The sequence below is a fragment of the Hemiscyllium ocellatum genome, chromosome 21 (genome assembly GCF_020745735.1).
Source record: "Hemiscyllium ocellatum isolate sHemOce1 chromosome 21, sHemOce1.pat.X.cur, whole genome shotgun sequence".
Taxonomy (NCBI): Eukaryota; Metazoa; Chordata; class Chondrichthyes; order Orectolobiformes; family Hemiscylliidae; genus Hemiscyllium; species Hemiscyllium ocellatum.
In genome coordinates this window covers 17,028,222-17,045,500 of record NC_083421.1, presented here as the reverse complement: position 1 = coordinate 17,045,500, position 17,279 = coordinate 17,028,222, and the positions used below count along the sequence as shown (strand labels likewise).

At 43.0% G+C, this 17,279-nt stretch overlaps 1 protein-coding gene across 13 annotated transcripts in view; it reads left to right on the top strand.

Moving 5' to 3' along the window:
• The window catches only part of exd3 (exonuclease 3'-5' domain containing 3), a 390,852-nt gene that overhangs the window by 100,812 nt on the left and 272,761 nt on the right, over window positions 1–17,279 (top strand). For all 13 annotated transcript variants that reach the window (XM_060841203.1, XM_060841204.1, XM_060841205.1 and 10 more), the window contains 2 exons: window positions 156–320; window positions 12,292–12,345. In XM_060841203.1, coding sequence (XP_060697186.1) covers window positions 156–320; window positions 12,292–12,345 — 219 coding nt within the window. The remainder of the gene's footprint in view (window positions 1–155; window positions 321–12,291; window positions 12,346–17,279) is intronic.

The following is a 17,279-nucleotide window of genomic DNA, read 5'->3' as shown; positions in this document are numbered from 1 at the left end:
CGCGTTACTGTAGGACTAGAATTAACTGTAGACCAGACCGACTCAGAGTGACAGATTTTCTTCCTTCACAATTATTAGTGAATCAGTGGGGTTTTTACTGCTCGTGCTATTTCTATGATTATTGTTCTTGGCACCAGCTTTTTGGTTTTAAACAGATCTTGAAACCAGCCAAGCTGCAAGCGAGAGTTTTCTCTTTGCTCACGGAGGTTCCTGCAAACATGTTGGATCAGCTGGCCAGCCTGTATGAAGTGGACAAGGCTGACAAATCCTCCCAACTTGGTCTGATCAATAATCTATGCATCAAGGGCAAATACAAAGAGGTGAGATTTATCCTGGACTACAGAGGAATCTCGATTATCCAGCATTCGATTAACTGAATTTTCGATTATCTGAACAAGATGACAAGGTCCCAATGCTTGGCTACCTGTGTTATCCGGCATTCGATTAACCAAACAAAATACTCTCCACCCGTCTCCTTTGGATAATCGAGGTTCCTCTCTATACCATTTGTGAGGGAAACTCAGTTGAATTTTTGGGCTTCCACAACTGTGCAGCATAGTGCCTCAATGGCTAGTGTTACTCCTTCACTGGATTTGATTCCAGCCTTGGGTGACTGTCTGGGTGGATTTTGCATGTTCTCCACATGTTTACGTGGGTTTCCTCCAGGTGCTCTGCTTTCCTCCCACAGTCCAAAGATGTGCAGATTAAGGTGGATTAGCCATGCTAAATTGCCTATAGTATCTAGGGATGTGTAGGCTGGGTGGATTAGCCATGGGAAATGCAAGGTTGGGGGATAAGGTAGGAGCGTAGGTATGGATAGGATGCTGTTTGGAGGTTTGGTGCGGACTTATAGAATCCCTCCAGTGTGGAAGGAGGCTATTCGGCCCAGCATATCCACACTGACCCTCCGAAGAGCATGTGACCCTATCCCTGCAAGTCTACATTCCCTTGATTCTTTGAATACTAAGAAAACCTGTGCTTTGTTGTAGGAAGTGATACTTTCCACAATGTGTTGTTTAACATTATGCTAATATTCAGTAATATAATTTCTTTTTCCTGGCTGGGTACATTTAGCTAGACAGTTCCCCATTTCACATCAGAATAGTGTGTATGCAGTCTGTTATGCATTCAATAATTTGCCTGAACAATATTGTGTGATGCAGCTTATATCTTGTGCAGCTTATATTTTGCTGGAGTCATCAGCGGTGTCTTCATGACTGAGTGGAAAGATCAGCCCTTTCAGTCAGTGCCTGGACGTGCTGTAATCCCCATTACCTTTGCCAAGGCGCTAAGTAGCCATGTTTGAGTGCATAGTAGAACTTTTCTTTTACCTGTAATGTTGAATCCAGTCAGAAGCTTTTCTACATTTTCCCTCCAGTGTGCATCTGCTCAGAGGGTCGAACGTTTTAGTTTCGGTGGCATTGGCACTTTATCATCTCCTTTTCAATTCAAATTATGGAGGTAGCCTGGCTGCTTGTGGATCATTTGAAAGCTCAAAACTGAGGGGAGAGCCAGCATACTGAGTGTTGCTGCGTCTGTGATATTTCCAAAGTACTATCTGAGTAAGCCAAGCTGTGCCAGGGAGAATAAGGGGATGATTGACAGGGGAGCTAGTGTGTCACGGTCATCTGCTGCACTTCAGGGTCTGAAAGGGTGTCTGGTTGCAACTGAATGAGACTCTCCATCTCTTTCTATACATTCCTGTGAGAAGAAAAGAGTCTGTTGTCACTGTCAGCTCTCGGAGAAGGGAAAGAGGCTATTGTCACATGAGCAGGGCAGCCTGGCAGGCAGGGCATGGTTCACTGCCCCATGATATCGCTGAGTCTGCCGAGAATCTACATTCAGGCCTTGTCAGTTTTGATTTGAGGGTATCACAATGCAATTAGTTGTGATATTTCATAGCCAGCAGTGGTGACCTCCCCCTGGACTCAATGCTCAGCATTGTGTGCTGGAGCTGGGATCGTTAGTCAATGCTGCATTGCCCTGACCTACCGAACCCTAAGGGGAAGAGAACACAAAAGCCTTTCTCATGTCCCTGCTCCTGCCCTGCTTTTGTGAGTCACCAAAAGGAGAAAAGTATCTTAGTTTGACCCAAGTGTTTTCTTTACTGTGATTTTTTTATGTACGCTGGGAATGTATTCACAAATGTTATTAATAGAACAGGAAAATCTGGCAGCATGTGCTGAAAGACCCCGTCAGTTATTTTGCTTTGGTTATATCTGCATCCCGTTTACATTCCAATCTGTCAGAGCTGGGCCATTAACCCTTAATGCAGTGTGCATTCCAACCTTTGTCTCTGGCACTGTGAGAATCATCTCGTATGTTTTCGGGGAATGTTCATTAACTCTTGGAGTGGAAACATTTTTTGTGACATTTTGTAATTAATACTGCTGTCCAAGATTATTACAAAAGGTTTTGACACAGCAGTTAAGAGGAGACTGGAAAGTGGCAAGTGACAAGGGCACACTGGCTGGCAGAGGAATCAGAGAGGAGGTGAGAAAAAGAAATGTGTTAATGCAGCAGCTGGTTATGATCCGGGAGCACTGTCAGAATGAATTGGAAAGTCAATTCAATAGTACCTTGAATGAGAATTGAACAGCCATCGTAGTAAAGGATAAATTTGTAAAAAAATGGGGAAGAGCAGAGGAATGGGATCAGTTAGGTAGCTCTTTCAAAGATTTTTCTCACAGGTGCAGTGTCTTGCACTAATTCAGTCTGGCCTGGCCTAGACCGTGTTGAGTTACCTGGTATGACAGCCCTTGTTAGCCCTGTTTCTCCCCTTGAGAAATGGGAAACATCATAAAATTGCACAGTATAGACAGCAGAGGATGAGACCATTTGGCCCAGGAGTTCTTTCCTGGTGGTTATGCCAAACACCAGCCTTTTCCCAATACACTCTTCCGCGACTCCGCTTTCCCTGGGTTACAACAATGCTGTCTGCTTCAAGCCATCCAGAATTTGAATTGGTTGATTTATTGTCGGGTGTACCTAAGTGCAGTGAAAGGCTTTGTTTACGAGTAGTACAGGCAGATCATAGGAAGCAAGGACATACAGATCATAAGGTGAGAAAAAACTAGACAAAAGCATACAAGTTACATCAGAGAGGGCAAATGTTAGGCAAGATTAACATTAGCGAGATCAGCATGATTTGAAGTTAGAGGGTCCATTCATCAGTCTAATAACGGCAGGGAAGAAGCGGTTCTTGGACCTGCTGGTGCATGTGTTCAAACTTCTATGTTTTCAGTCTGATGGACAAGGTTGTAGGACAGCATTGCCGAAGTGCGATTGGTCTTTGATGACATTGGCCGCTTCTCCGCAGCAACAGGCCGTGGAAATGGAGTCCGTGGATGGAATGTTGGCTTCCATGATGGTCTGGTCTGGGCTCTGCACACATCCACCTGTAGTTTCTTACGGTCTTGGGAAAAGCAGTTGCCATGCCAGGCCTTTATGCACTTGGATAGTATGGTTTCAATGGTGCATTTATGAGAATTGGTGAGGGACTTTGTGAACATGCCAAATTTCCTGAGCTGCCTGAGAAAGAAGAGGCATTGTTGTGCCTTCTTGACCGTTGTATCCACGTGGGAAGACCAAGACAGATTGTCGTTTATTGTCACTCCCTCGGAACCAGGAACTAGACGCTCTCCACCCTCTCAACCTCTGGTCCATTGATGGAGATTGGGGCACATTCTTTTGCCTTTCTGAAGTCAGAAATCAGTTCTTTAGTTTCGCCGGGGTTGAGAGAGAAGGTATTCTCATTGCACCACGTCACCAAGCCCTCGATCTCCTTTCTGTATTCTGACTCATCATTGTTTGATATCCGTTCTCTCACAGTGGTGTTGTCAGCAAACTTGCAGATGGCGTTTGTTCGGAATTTGGCGACATAGTAGTGAGTGCAGCAGGGAGCTGAGAATGCATTCTTGGGGAGCTTCAGTGTTGTGTTTTATTGTGGAGGAGATCTACTTTCAGTGATTTGGTCTGAGAGTCAGAAAGCTAAGAAGGTGGTTGCAGAAGATGGAGCCATGACCTTAGCTATCAGAGTTTTGAGATCAGTTTGGAGGGAATAATCGTGTTGAAAGTGGAGATGTAGTCGATGAGCATATATTCTGATGTGGGTGTTCTTGTTGTTCAATGTTTTAGGGGTGAGTGCAGGACGAGGGAAATAGTGTCCACTGTGGATCTGTTCCATACGAAGCTCACTGCTGAATCGAAAGGCTAAGTTCTTTATTTGATATGCTTGTGACTTGTATATTTCTGTGCCTTTGTTCTGCGCTCCCTCAAAAGAAAAGGATCACCAAAACGACACCATGAAGCTAATTTAATAGCTCTCTGTCAGGTTTTGCAGAAAAAAATGACTCCAACGTGATCAACCTTTCCTGATTCTCATATTAATTCTAAAACAACTCAGGAAATCTTTGTTGTTTTCCGTCTGTCAGATTTCTGTTCCCTTACTTCTTGTTTCTCTGGGGAGCTTTCTGAATTATTGAGTAAGGAAGAACTGCATTCTGCTAACAGAGGGTCCCAGCTTCAGTTAGTCCTCTTTGCTTAGTCACTTGATTTCATTTGGTTCAGGCTATAAGGAGGAAAAATAAACCAAGAGAGGAATCCTATTCACTCCCACCCCTGAGTGAGCTCTGTTGGGTGAAACTTCCACCTTACACCGAACTGGACTTTGATGCACCCCATGGTCAACAAGCCTGCTGACATACATTGCCTACTTTTTTCTACTGACAGGAATGTCGAAGACCAGAGGACACAGTTTTAAGATAATTGGCAATAGAACCCAAGAGATAAGGGACTTTTGCTTTGTGTTATGATTTGAACTGTGCTCCTTCAAAAATGGTGGAAACCAATTCAGTAGTAACATGCAAAGGGCATTTGAATAAGCCAGGATTATGAGGAAGGGATAAGGGACTGGCACTAATTAGAGAGCTCTCCCAAAGAATAGCCTTTGCCTGTGCAAGGTGGTTCTTTCATTTGGGTCTTTCCTCAAGAACAGGTGTTGTCATGAGGTGTAGAAGTTGTTGGCAGATACTGAGGTGGCAGCGTTATTGCTCAGGAAATGCAAGTGGTGAGTTGTCAGTGTGGTTTGGTCTTGGTCTTGGTCGTCCACTTCAGGATTTTGGTAAATGTTGTAGCTCATGTACCTGGCAGAAGACAGGGAGAGTTAAAGGAATAAAATTTGTATCATTCAGAATATTAACATAGATCTAAATTTAGAAATGTACAAAGACACATTCAATGCATAAAATCACAAGATTAGAACAGGACAGAAGAACAGGACCCAGCCCTTGATTCATGTCCTGTGAATCATTTGTTTAATGCTATTGATGGAATGTTTGACAGATCAACTTGTTTTTTGCAATTACTGCTCCACCTCAATGCCCCTTTGCTCTTTAAAGTCCTTAAATGTTATTGCTTCATGAACTCTGTCAATATCTCCTGCAAATCTACATTTGAAACCCTTTGATTAGGCAAAGATTCTGCCACAGTAATAGAACAGCTCTTATTTAATTTTCACATACCCCTGTGCTCATTAACCAACAAGAGTTGTACTTTGAACATAAGGACAATTCTAAGATTATGATCGTTTTTGCAAATCCCTCCGTGAATCACCCTCTCTTATCTCTGTAATCTCTCCCAGTCTCTCAACATTCCAAGGTATCATTCCTTTCCTTATTCTGGCCTACTATCCGTCCTCAATTTTAGTTGCATTACCACTGATGGCTGTGCTTTTGATTGCTTGTGTCCCAAGCTCTGGAATTCCCACACTGGGAGCCAATGTGGGTCAGTAGGGAAAAGATCATGCTGCATTGGATTTATTGCAAGCAGGAATACAGTGAACAGAGTTTGGATGATTTCGAGTTTGTGGGATGCTAGTTTAGAGCTGCCGTGAGGAACTTTAGGATTGTCAAGTCAGGAGGTCCAGTCTCTGAATCTAGGATATATTGGAACTTGATGACTTCTATATTAGAACTTGATGGTTTGTATGCTATATAATCTTCTTCCCTGTTTCTCTTTAACCACTCGGCTTGGAAACTGTCTAGTCCTGGAAATTTGTCCATTATATCCTCCATTAACTTCTTAAAATGCTCCATTTTAATATTGATAAAGCTGCCTTAGTCCTACCACACTATGGGGCTGCTCTCTCATGAGATTGGTGGTAAGTTTAACCTGAGACTGATTAATGGTGATTTCAACCGGTGTGAGATTGGACCCATGCTTTTGGCATCACTTTGCATTGCAAACTAGACATCTAGCCCACTTGAGCTAATTTACAAGCCACTTGGATAAGTTCAAGGTAATCAGACTGCACCAACATGGTTTTCACTTAAACTTCCTCCAGTTAAGTTAATTCTAGATTCCTATGTAATGTTGACATTTTGTCCTTATCCTCCATTATGAAGATGGATTGGAAGAACTCATTTATCAAGTCTGCCATTTCCTTATTAGGTGAAGCTGCTTTCAGTTGCATTTTCTTTCACAATCTCCTTCACTAATCTCTCAATTGATTTATAAAACATTTACTTGTTTTGATATTCTTTACACAAGGTTTTTTGCATGTTCTGTATATAGGTCTTGTTACTTTGTTTTTTCTAAATTGCACTGGATTTTAACTTCTTGCATTTGTGTAACTACCTTCTCTTAGCTTAAACTTAAACCTCATTTGATGACGGTGACTATTGCTATACAAATAGAACCCTTCCCTTTTAGGGTATGGGCTGGCTTTGCACTGCACCCAACATTCTTGAATGCTTCCCACTGTTGATGAACTCATCCAAGTTTACTGCAGTTAGTTCACTTCCTATTCTTTTTATGTTACCTTAAATGTGAAACCCTGATTTTTGAGTCTCTGTCTTAAGCCTGATATAGCATTCAGTAATATGATTCCTGTTCGCCATATTTTACCTGCACGTTGACTTCTTTTTAACCATGAACCCCTTAATGGCCATTGAACCACAAGCTGCTCTCTGCCCTCTGGGCCGTGTGCTGTATTGTATCATATGCATTGTTTTGTATTTAATGCAGCATAAAAATATTTATCCTCAGGTGGAGATGTATCTTCAATGAATAGTTCTGTGTGAAACAATCCTCACAAGGGCTACGGACCAGGATATCATAGTTACAACAATGTTCCTCAGTTACTCATTCAGAGGTCCATGCTCATTATCTGGAGACTTGAGTGGAGATTCTACAGATCAGGAGGGAATATTTAAATTCAGTTAATTTGGAATTAAGTACAAGTCTGCCAAATGCCGATTATGAAAGTACTAGGTTATCCTAAGAACCCATTTGGTTCACTAATGTCCTTCAACAAAGGAAATTTGCCATCCTTATCCACCCTGACATAAATACAATTAGAGTCATAGAGATGTACAGCACGGAAACAGACCCTTTGGTCCAACTCGTCATGCTAACCAGATATCCCAACCTAATCTAGTCCCATTTGCCAGCACTTAGCTCACGTCCCTTCTGATTCATATACCATCCAGATGCCTTTTAAATGTTGTAATTGTACATGCCTCCACCACTTCCTCTACACGCACCACTCTGTGTGTGAAAAAGGTGCCCCTTAGGTCCCTTTTAAATCTTTCCCCTCGCAGACACATGTCTCTAGTTCTGAATTCCTACATCCCAGGGAAAATACTTTGTCTATTTACCCTATCCATGCCCCTCAGGATTTTATAAACCTCTGTAAGCTCACCCCTCAGATGCTCCAGGAAAAACAGCCCTAGCCTATTCAACCTCTCCCTATAGTTCAAATCTGCCAACCCTGGCAATATCGTTGTAAATATTTTCTGAACCCTTTCAAGTTTCACAACCTCCTTCATATTGGATGGAGTTAAAGCAAACGGTTTAATTCTTAGCTGCACTCTCAAATGGTCTTGAAGCTAATTAATTGCCTCTGAAGAGAGCTCAGTGAGTGTCTCTCCCACTGTGATCCTCAGGTTATTTCCTCTGCCCTGAATCTCTTGAATCACATTCTCAACCTCATTACTACAGCCACTTTATCCTTCCTCAGTGCCTGTCTACACAGCTGGCTCATCCCCATTGACTGCAAATAACCTTTAGACGATCACAGTTTGGATCCAACCATGACAGCTATTATCTACAAAGCCTCCAGTGCCTCCAGAAATGATTCTCCCTGCGGATTCTTAGCTCCACGCTCTCTACCATGAATTGAAATCTCTCTCCCTGCAGTCGGCCTTGTCTAACTTAGGGCTTGTCTCTCCCAAACTTGCAGAGGACCTCTTCTGTTCTTTGTTCTCTGAAGGATCCATACCCTCAATACATGCTTTCTCTCCTCTCTATCAGACATCAAAGATTTTAAATATGGCAAACTCTCCAATATATATCTCTTGACACAAGCCTCCTCAACAATGAGCATCCTGACCTCGTTCTTGACCATGCGGATGCTTTAACCACTCCTATAGATCGTGTGGCTGTCCCTTCCACCAATGTTGAGGACAGTATGGCTGCCCCTTCTGCTCACGTTGAGAAACGGCGTGACTGCTGCTTCCGCCAATATTGATGACCAGGTTACTTCCAATTCCGTCCATGTGACAGCTCCAGTGCACACATCCCCTCCTAATGAAGCCTCCATCCTCCCAATTCTGCCCCTAGCTCCATACTCAGCTCCAGCGCCAAACCCTGCCGGATATTCACCATTGCTCCGGATCTCCCCCTCACTGAGGTTGACTGGTCAGTCCTCACCAAAGGGCTCACCTTCATTCTCCTACTCCCACATGTGAACAAGTTCCACACATGCCACAATGTCGAAGTGTTTTCCTGCGATCTCCATGCCTACTTCCTTGAATGGGAATCCAACCACCCTCTAATGACCCCTTCTCCCACTTCCAGCAAACCCCATTCTCCTTGACACCCCCTCCCAGCTTCCTAAACTCCCTTAACTCCTTCATCTCAAATTACCATTGTGACATCAATCGCTTGAATCTCTCCACCTGTCTTGCTTACTCCACCCTCTCCCCATCAGAATGCGTAGCCCTCCATTCCCTTCACTCCAACCTCAACCTCACTATTAAACCAGTCGTGGTAAGGGTGGGGGGAAGGGAGAATGGGGGACGTGGTGGTAGTATGGTGAACTGACCTCCTAAATAGCTGAGGCTAGATGCCAATCTTTGACACCTCTTCTTCCTCCTATCCTCTCGATTATGACCACACCTCTCATCACCAAGCCGCCATCTCTGGCTCATTAACAACCTCATCACATCGGGAGATCTCCTGTCTACAGCCTCCAACCTGACAGTTCCCCAACCCCACACTGCCCATTTTTATCTCCTACCCAAAATCCACAAACCTTACTGCCCCGGTCAACCCATTACTACCTCAACTCTGTTCTTTCCCCCTTGATCCAGGAACTTTCCACCTACATTTGAGAGACAACCCACACTCTCCACCTCTCCCAAAACCTCCATTTCTCTGGCATCCAACACTTCGTCTTCACCGTGGACATACAGGCCATTTACACCTGTATCCCCCAATGGAGGGCCTAAAAGCCCTTTGCTTTTTCCTCTCCCATTACCCCAACCAGTCCCCCTCTTCTGACACACTTATTTACTTGTCAGAACTGGTCCCCACCTGCGACAGTTTTTCATTTGATTCTTCCTACTTCCTACAAACCAGAGGGGTGGCCATGGGCATGAGCGCTGCCTGCCTCTTTGTCGGATTCGTGGAACAGTCCCTCTTCCACAACTACACCGATACCATCTCTCACCTTTTACACTATCTTGATGATTGCATCAGTGCTGCTGTGTGCTTCAGTGAGGAGCTCAAACTTTGCCAACACCTTCCACCCAGTCGTCACCTGGACCATTTGACACCTCCCTCCTCTTCCTGGACCTCTCCATCTCTGGAAACCAACTCACCACTGACATTCTTTCTAGAAGAAGAATGGCAGTGGATGCATGGGAGCATTCCACCCGCAAATTCCCCTTCAATACCATCCATTCTCTACTCAGTCTGAACAATTTGCTAATTATAATTTGCTCTTTCATGATCATTTGTGACTTGGAAAGCTTTATTAATTCTTCCTTCTTTGTTTCTGTGACATTGCTGTTATGAAGTTCTGCGATTTTGACCCAGTGACACTGAAGGAATGGTGATATATTTCCAAATCAGGTTGGCAAGCAGTTTGGAGGGGAACTTTCAGGGGCTGGTGTTCCCATGTATCTGCTGCCCTAGCCCCTTCTTGATGCTAATGGTCATAAGTTTGGAAGGTGCTAAGCAGCTTTGGTGAGGTGTTGCAGTGCATCATGTGGATGCATATATTAATACTCTGTGTGTTGGTGGAGGGAGTGAATGTTAAATGTGTTAGATGTGGTACCAGTGAGTGGTGTGCTATGACCTGGATGGTATCAAGCTGCTTGAGGTGCACTCATCCAGATATGTGGAGAATATTCCATCACCCTCCTGACTCTCACCTTGTAGATAATGGAAACACTTCAGAGGGTTGGGAGTTCTCACTGTGCAGGTTTCCTAGCCCCTAATATATCATTGTAGCCCCATAGTATTTACATGGCTACTTCAGCTCTCTTTCTTATCAATGGTAACCTCTACGATGTTGATAGTGAAGAATTCAGTTAAGGTGATACCATTGAGTCTCAAGGACAGTGGTTAGATGATCTCTTTTTGGTGATGCTCATTGTCTAGCATTTGTGTTGTGAAAATGTTATTTGCTGTTTGTTAGCCCTAACCTGGATATTGTCCAGGTCTTACTGCATTGAACATGGACTGTTTTATTGTTGCTTAACATTAACAGATAAGAAATAGTACAGGAGGAGAGATTGACAGTTTTGGGCATTTTGTATTAACTCTAATTAGTTTGTTCATGGACATAGACATTGCTGGTGAGACCAGAATTTGTTGCCCATCCTTAATTACACTTTAACTGAGTGGTTTGCAGGACCACTTCTGACAGCAGCTATGAATCTGGTGGAGTTGCATTTGGCCAGACTAGGTAAGGATGGCAGATTTTCTATCCTTAAGGGTGGAAATGATCCCAATGGGCTTTTGTAACAATCGATTGTAGTTCCATGGTCACCATGACTAAGCCTAGTTTTCAATTCCAGCATTTTTAAATTGAATTTAAATTCCACTGGCTGTCATAGTGGAATTTGAACCCATGTCCTGAAACATTAGCCTGGAACTCCGGATTGCTAGTTTAGTGACGACATTTACACTGCTGTCTCCCTAGGAGATCAAATTGTTTATAGCTATGAAATGTCTGAAAAACTTACATCCAATTTTTCACTTAACCTTGGATTAAATCCTCTGTGGTGTCCAGAATCTAACGAGCAAAAAACAGGAAATATCAGGAAGATTTTTTTCACCGAGGGATAGTGATTTTGTCGAACAGATTATTGGTACCGAGGCAGGAGAATGAAACTTGAAACAATTTCAAAGAGAAATTTGGTAGCAATCACATGAGAAACCATTTGTGAGGGAAATTAGATGTGCAGAAGGGCTTGTGTTTTCTGAACTTATTAATTGATGCTGATGACTGACTGCAGAGCTGCTGCTTCTTCTGGACATATGTTGGAATAATCCCCTTATTCTGTTGTCTTGAGATGGTATGGGGGCAACAACAGTGATTCATCCTCAGACATGACCTATTCTGGCATTTCCTGGAGGCACTGTCTGATGGTGTTCACTCTGGGTTGGAGCTGCTCTGACACTGCCAGCAGGAACTTTCTCTCTGTTCCAACATACCCATTTCTGCTTGCTGTCTCCCGCTCTCAGCCTGGAGAGGTCAGGAGTTCCTGGGATAGAGAACAGTGAGGACGAATCCACATGCCACTGACTGTGATATCCTTGTCAAAGTTTCCGAATACTTTGGTTATTTTTGTCTAAATTGGAAATAAAAATCCAAGATAATCTTGAGTGGAAAATGTAAGAACGCATTCCAACTGAACTGTGTAAGAACGGTGGGTATAATATAGCTGCTGTTAACAAATGGGCAAGTTGGTTATCTTCTTCCATTCCCTGGATTGAGAGTCCTTTTGTCCCTTGAGTGACTGGGAAGGGTGCTCCAAGAGTTTTTCCTTTATTTACAGGTGGCTAACCTGATTCCTGCAGTCCGTGGTAATTGAGTGAGTGGCATTGGCTGACTACATCCTCTCTGGATGTAGTCCTATGACCTTTAGGAAGACATCCAAACTATTGTTCCAAGGATAAACCACTGGGCCTATCTGTTATAAATAAACACTGTTGATTATTAATAAATCAATAGCATTGGTTTGAGATCCTGAATATGTTTATTCTATTGAACCACAGGCTGCCTTGCTGGGTATAAAGTTGGACCTGCAGCCAGAGCTGGATATGGAGCAGGTAAGCAAACTGCTACGACTATTGGAATTGGAAACGAAGAGCAAAAAAATCTACAAATCCCAGTCACTGCCAATAATGAATCTTCAGGTTAAGAGTAATGGGGGGGCGGTGGGTGGGATTGGATTTGACTTCACTGAAAGTCCAGATGTAATCATAGCTGTTGTTGGGGTTAGGACTTCTGTAAGTTTGATCTGCAGTGTTCTGGAGAACCAGGAGGGAGAACAAAATTGCTGTTCAACTTTGTATTTACAAAGCTTTGTCAGCATTTCCGAGATCAACATCCTCTTATGCTTTGCATGACAAGAGCAAAGGGGCAGTGGGTTTAAGGTGCAATCCTCTTATTCCTCACACCTCGACTGTTTGATCAGAACAGCTCTCCCTCTCCACACCTCTCTCAACCCATTTACTTCTTCGAATTTCTAACTTTGCTTATCCAGCATCTGGCACTGGATTAGCAGAAATTTCTTGCAGCTAAATACAGTCAAATAGTGAGAAGTCAAATTGCAGGGGCCAGCTCAGAAATTCAAATTAATTGGAGCTTTGAGATCGCCGAGGAAGTCCCTAGGTAACTCAGTTTGCCTACAATTGCAATGTATGTCGAAAACAAATGAAAACACAGTGATGCTGTAAGTTTGTCTATGGCCTGACCTTGTACATTAAAAGCCACTGAAAAACATTAAGAGATAGCTGTAGGAAGGCACATCAATCTTTTCTGCTTTGCTAGCTGTCTTTGAATTCGTGTGATAGTCTGCTGCATTGTCAGTGTGATCAAGCAACTTATCTGAGTTGTTGTGTGTCATTACAAGATCCTGGAGTTCTTACACCCTCCAACTTCAGCTGGGGAAACTGGCAGATGAGAGGGTGGGTATTTATTGGACTCTTCAGGGTCATTGGGGCTCAATGGTTGAAGAATATGCCTCATCTATGCTTGCTGCGTTTTTAGTTCCGTTGTGCAGTATGTAATGCTGTCCATGCTGGTTTCTACTGTTGTCTCTGCTGGAATTTCCATTTTGTTAAGGCTTATGGTGTGATAGCTTTTATTGATAGAGAGATTGAGCTTTGGAGCCACAAGGTCACACTGCAGCTGTACAAAACTCTGGTGCAGCTGCACTTGGAGTATTGTGTACAGTTCTGGTCACTGCATTATAGGAAGGATTTGGAAACATTGGAAAGTGTGCAGAGGAGATTTACCAGAATGTTGCCTGGTGTGGAGAGAAGGTCTTATGAGGAAAGGCTGAGGGACTTGAGGCTGTTTTTGTTAGAAGAAGATTAAGAGATGACTTAATAGACATACAAGATGATCAGTGGATGGGATAGAGTGGACAGTGGGAGCCTTTTTCCTCTGATGGTGATGACTAGCATGAGGGGACAGAGCTTTAAATAGAGGGATGATAGATATAGGACAGTTGTCAGAGGTAGTTTCTTTACTCGAAGTAGTAAGGGCGTGGAATGCCCTGCTTGCAACAGTAGTGGACTCACCAACATTAAGGGCATTTAAAAAAATCATTGGATAAACATGGATGAAAAATGGAATAGTGTAGGTTAGATGGGCTTTAGTTTGGTTTTACAGGTTGGCGCAACGAGGGCTGAAGGGTCTGTACTGCGCTGTAATGTTCTATGTTCTGTGCTGGCCTCCTACAGATGAGTGAAAAGAGCCTCATTGTTATGCCTTGCCTTGATCCCTGCCAATACTGATGTTTTGTGTGGTCCTAGCCCATTTGAGCCCAGTACAGAGGAAGTAGTAGACAATTGTGGCTTCCATCACCAATGCCCACGCTCCTTCATAAACATTTGGATTCTACTCCTTATCGATGGCCTTAGTAACCTGGGAGATCAGCTGCTGTTAGTTTTTAGGTTCCTAATAAGTCCCTGATATGTTGGCTGGAGTTTGGCCCTTTTCCTCTGTGCATCATTTTGTCTGCAATCGCTACACTTCTGATTTTCTCAGAGTTTTAGCCAAAGTTTGAAGAGTTTGAATGAGCTTTCGTAGAGCATCTTGATGCCAAATTTTGGCTTACCTGTCAAGTGTGACTAACCGTTCTGATTGGTTGGTGAGGTCATGTTTCAAGATTGTGTGGGTTTGGCTAGTCTGGAGTTACTGTTCTGGAGTGTCAGATGATCATGGGCATTGTTCAATTAAACGTCCCATTCTGTCATCCTACTGCTGAGCAGTGTGCTGTGTTCTCACAGGCCATTGGTGTCAGGTGCTACCTCCTGAGGGCAGACCATTTGTCACTGAAAACCACCCCAGAACTTTGCAGGGGCACCAAGAAACTGCAGCCACTAGAAGGTTCTTTGAGTCATGAGAACTCATTGAGAAATGGACAACTTGACTGTTTGGGGAGTGAAATACCTTCTATTGACAGATGTTGGCTGTTGCCTGGGAGCTTTAATTGCCAAATATGTGCAGCCAGTTGTAGTTCTTTTAATCAATCTATTTGGATATGTTATGACACACTGTTGGGGCAAGTGGGACTTGAGCAAACACCTTCAGGATAAAAGGTAGGGGACAGTATGTGCTTCTGGATTAGTGGTGTTGGAAGAGCACAGCAGTTCAGGCAGCATCCAAGGAGCAGCGAAATCGACATTTCGGGCAAAAGCCGTATCAATGTGCTACAGACCCGACCTTGTAACTGGGAACTGGGAGATAAAACTGAAACGAAGTGTTTCTCTGACCTGATTAGAATTCATTGGTCCTTCTGAAGAGGGAACTGGTCATGTTGCAACCTGGGAAATACCACACTTGCCTTTGTGGAGCCTTGAAGTGAGGGGTGGGCATAGAGGTTTAAAGTTGCTGTTAGTTTGAGGGTGATTGGCATAGTTAAAAATCACACAACACCAGGTTATAGTCCAACAGGTGAAATTGGAAGCACACTAGCTTTCGGAGTGACGCTCCTTCGTCAGGTGGTTGTGGGATGATGAAAGTGATGTCTTTGTTTGGAAACACTCCCCAAGATCCTACCATTAAGTATATAAGTCCTGCCCTGATTTGCCTTACTAAAAGACCACATCTCATATTTATCTAAATTACACTCTGTCTGCCGCATCTTAACCCATTGGCTCATCTGATCAAGGCTCTGGTGCACTCTGAGGTAGCCTTCTGAGGTGCACTACATCTCCAATTTTGGTGTCATCTGCAAACTTACTAATCATTCTACTAAATTCACATCCAAATCATTCATATAAATGACAAAAAACAGTCCGTCTTGCACATGTCCTTCCATCTGGTCACAGGTCTCCAGTCTGGGAAACAACCCTCGACTACCACTCTCTGTTGCTTACCTTCAAGCCAATTTTGTATTCCTGGTTTCCATGTGATCTAACCTTGCTAACCAGTCTACCAAGCGGATCCTTTTGATTGCCTTGCTGAAGTTCACATAGACAACTCCCAACACTCTACCTTCATCAGTGTTTTTTGCCACTTCTTCAAAAACTCAATCAAGTTAGTAAGATAAGTTAGTTAGATTTCTCACACATAAAGCTATGTTAACTATCCCTAATTAGTCCTTGCCTTTCCAAATGCAGGTTGATCTGGTCCCTCAGAATCCCTTCCAACAACTTACCCACCACTTCCCATGAATCAGTGAAAAAAATCATCTTCCTGTTTTAGCAGAATGAATTTTAAAAAAAGAGTTCTCATTCTCCTGTTTAAACTGGGATAGATGGTAAAGGATTTAAGAGTGATAAGTATAAGTCCACATGCTCATTTGTGGGAAGTTTAACGAATGTCCTCTTTTTCATGATAACAAATAACACGCTATGAAAATATTGTAAAGCAGTACTTGATAGTGGGTTTAATGATCCCCATTATATTTTGATAAGTAAAATGGAAAATGCCATATCTAAATTCTATCTAAATTAAATCAATTCAATCTAAATTAAAGCAAAACTGAATGAACTGTTGTATCTGAATTAATGCAAATTATAATGAGGAACTATTCAAGTCTCAAATTTAATGTCCAGCTCTGTAAATGAAGTTATTGTAAACTAATGACTCTGTGGTAGTGGTTTTAGTTTTGAAAATAAATACTTAATATTGCTCTATGGTTGGGCAATAGATGCTGGCCCAGCCAATGATGACCACATCCTTTGAGTGAGTAAAAGGAACCATAGGTTAGCAGTCTTGTATAAGACTCTGGTGCGGCCGCATCTGGAGTATTGTGTGCAGTTTTGGTCGCCATACTATAGGAAGGATGTGGAGGCACTGGAACGGGTGCAGAGGAGGTTTACCAGGATGTTGCCTGGTATGGTAGGAAGATCATATGAGGAAAGGCAGAGGCACTTGGGGCTGTTTTCATTGGAGAAAATAAGGTTTAGGGGTGACTTGATAGAGGTGTACAAGATGATTAGGGGTTTAGATAGGGTTGACCATGAGAACCTTTTTCCATGTATGGAGTCAGATATTACGAGGGGGCATAACTTTAAATTAAGGGGTGGTAGGCATAGGACAGATGTTAGGGGTAGATTCTTTACTCAGCGAGTCGTGAGTTCATGGAATGCCCTGCCAGTAACAGTGGTGGACTCTCCCTCTTTATGGTCAGTTAAACGGGCGTTGAATAGGCATATGGAGGAAAGTGGGCTAGTGTAGGTTAGGTGGGCTTGGATCGGCGCAACATCGAGGGCCGAAGGGCCTGTACTGCGCTGTATTTTTCTATGTTCTATGTTCAGTCCAGTCAATAATCTGCAAGTTCACCGTTGTGGTTCAGTCATTATATATTGTAAATAATAAATGCACAAGGATGGTGTCAAGGAGTGAAGTAGCCAACATAATTCAGAGTGTAAACTGTGTAAGGAAATATAAACATTGTAGGCATAAATATCCTATATCAGAGTGCAGTAAAATGACATGCAAAACATATAGTAGTTCAGTTCTTGAACTTGTCAAAATTGGCTTAATATTAAAAGCAATTAGGAGAGTGTAGTAATGGACGTGG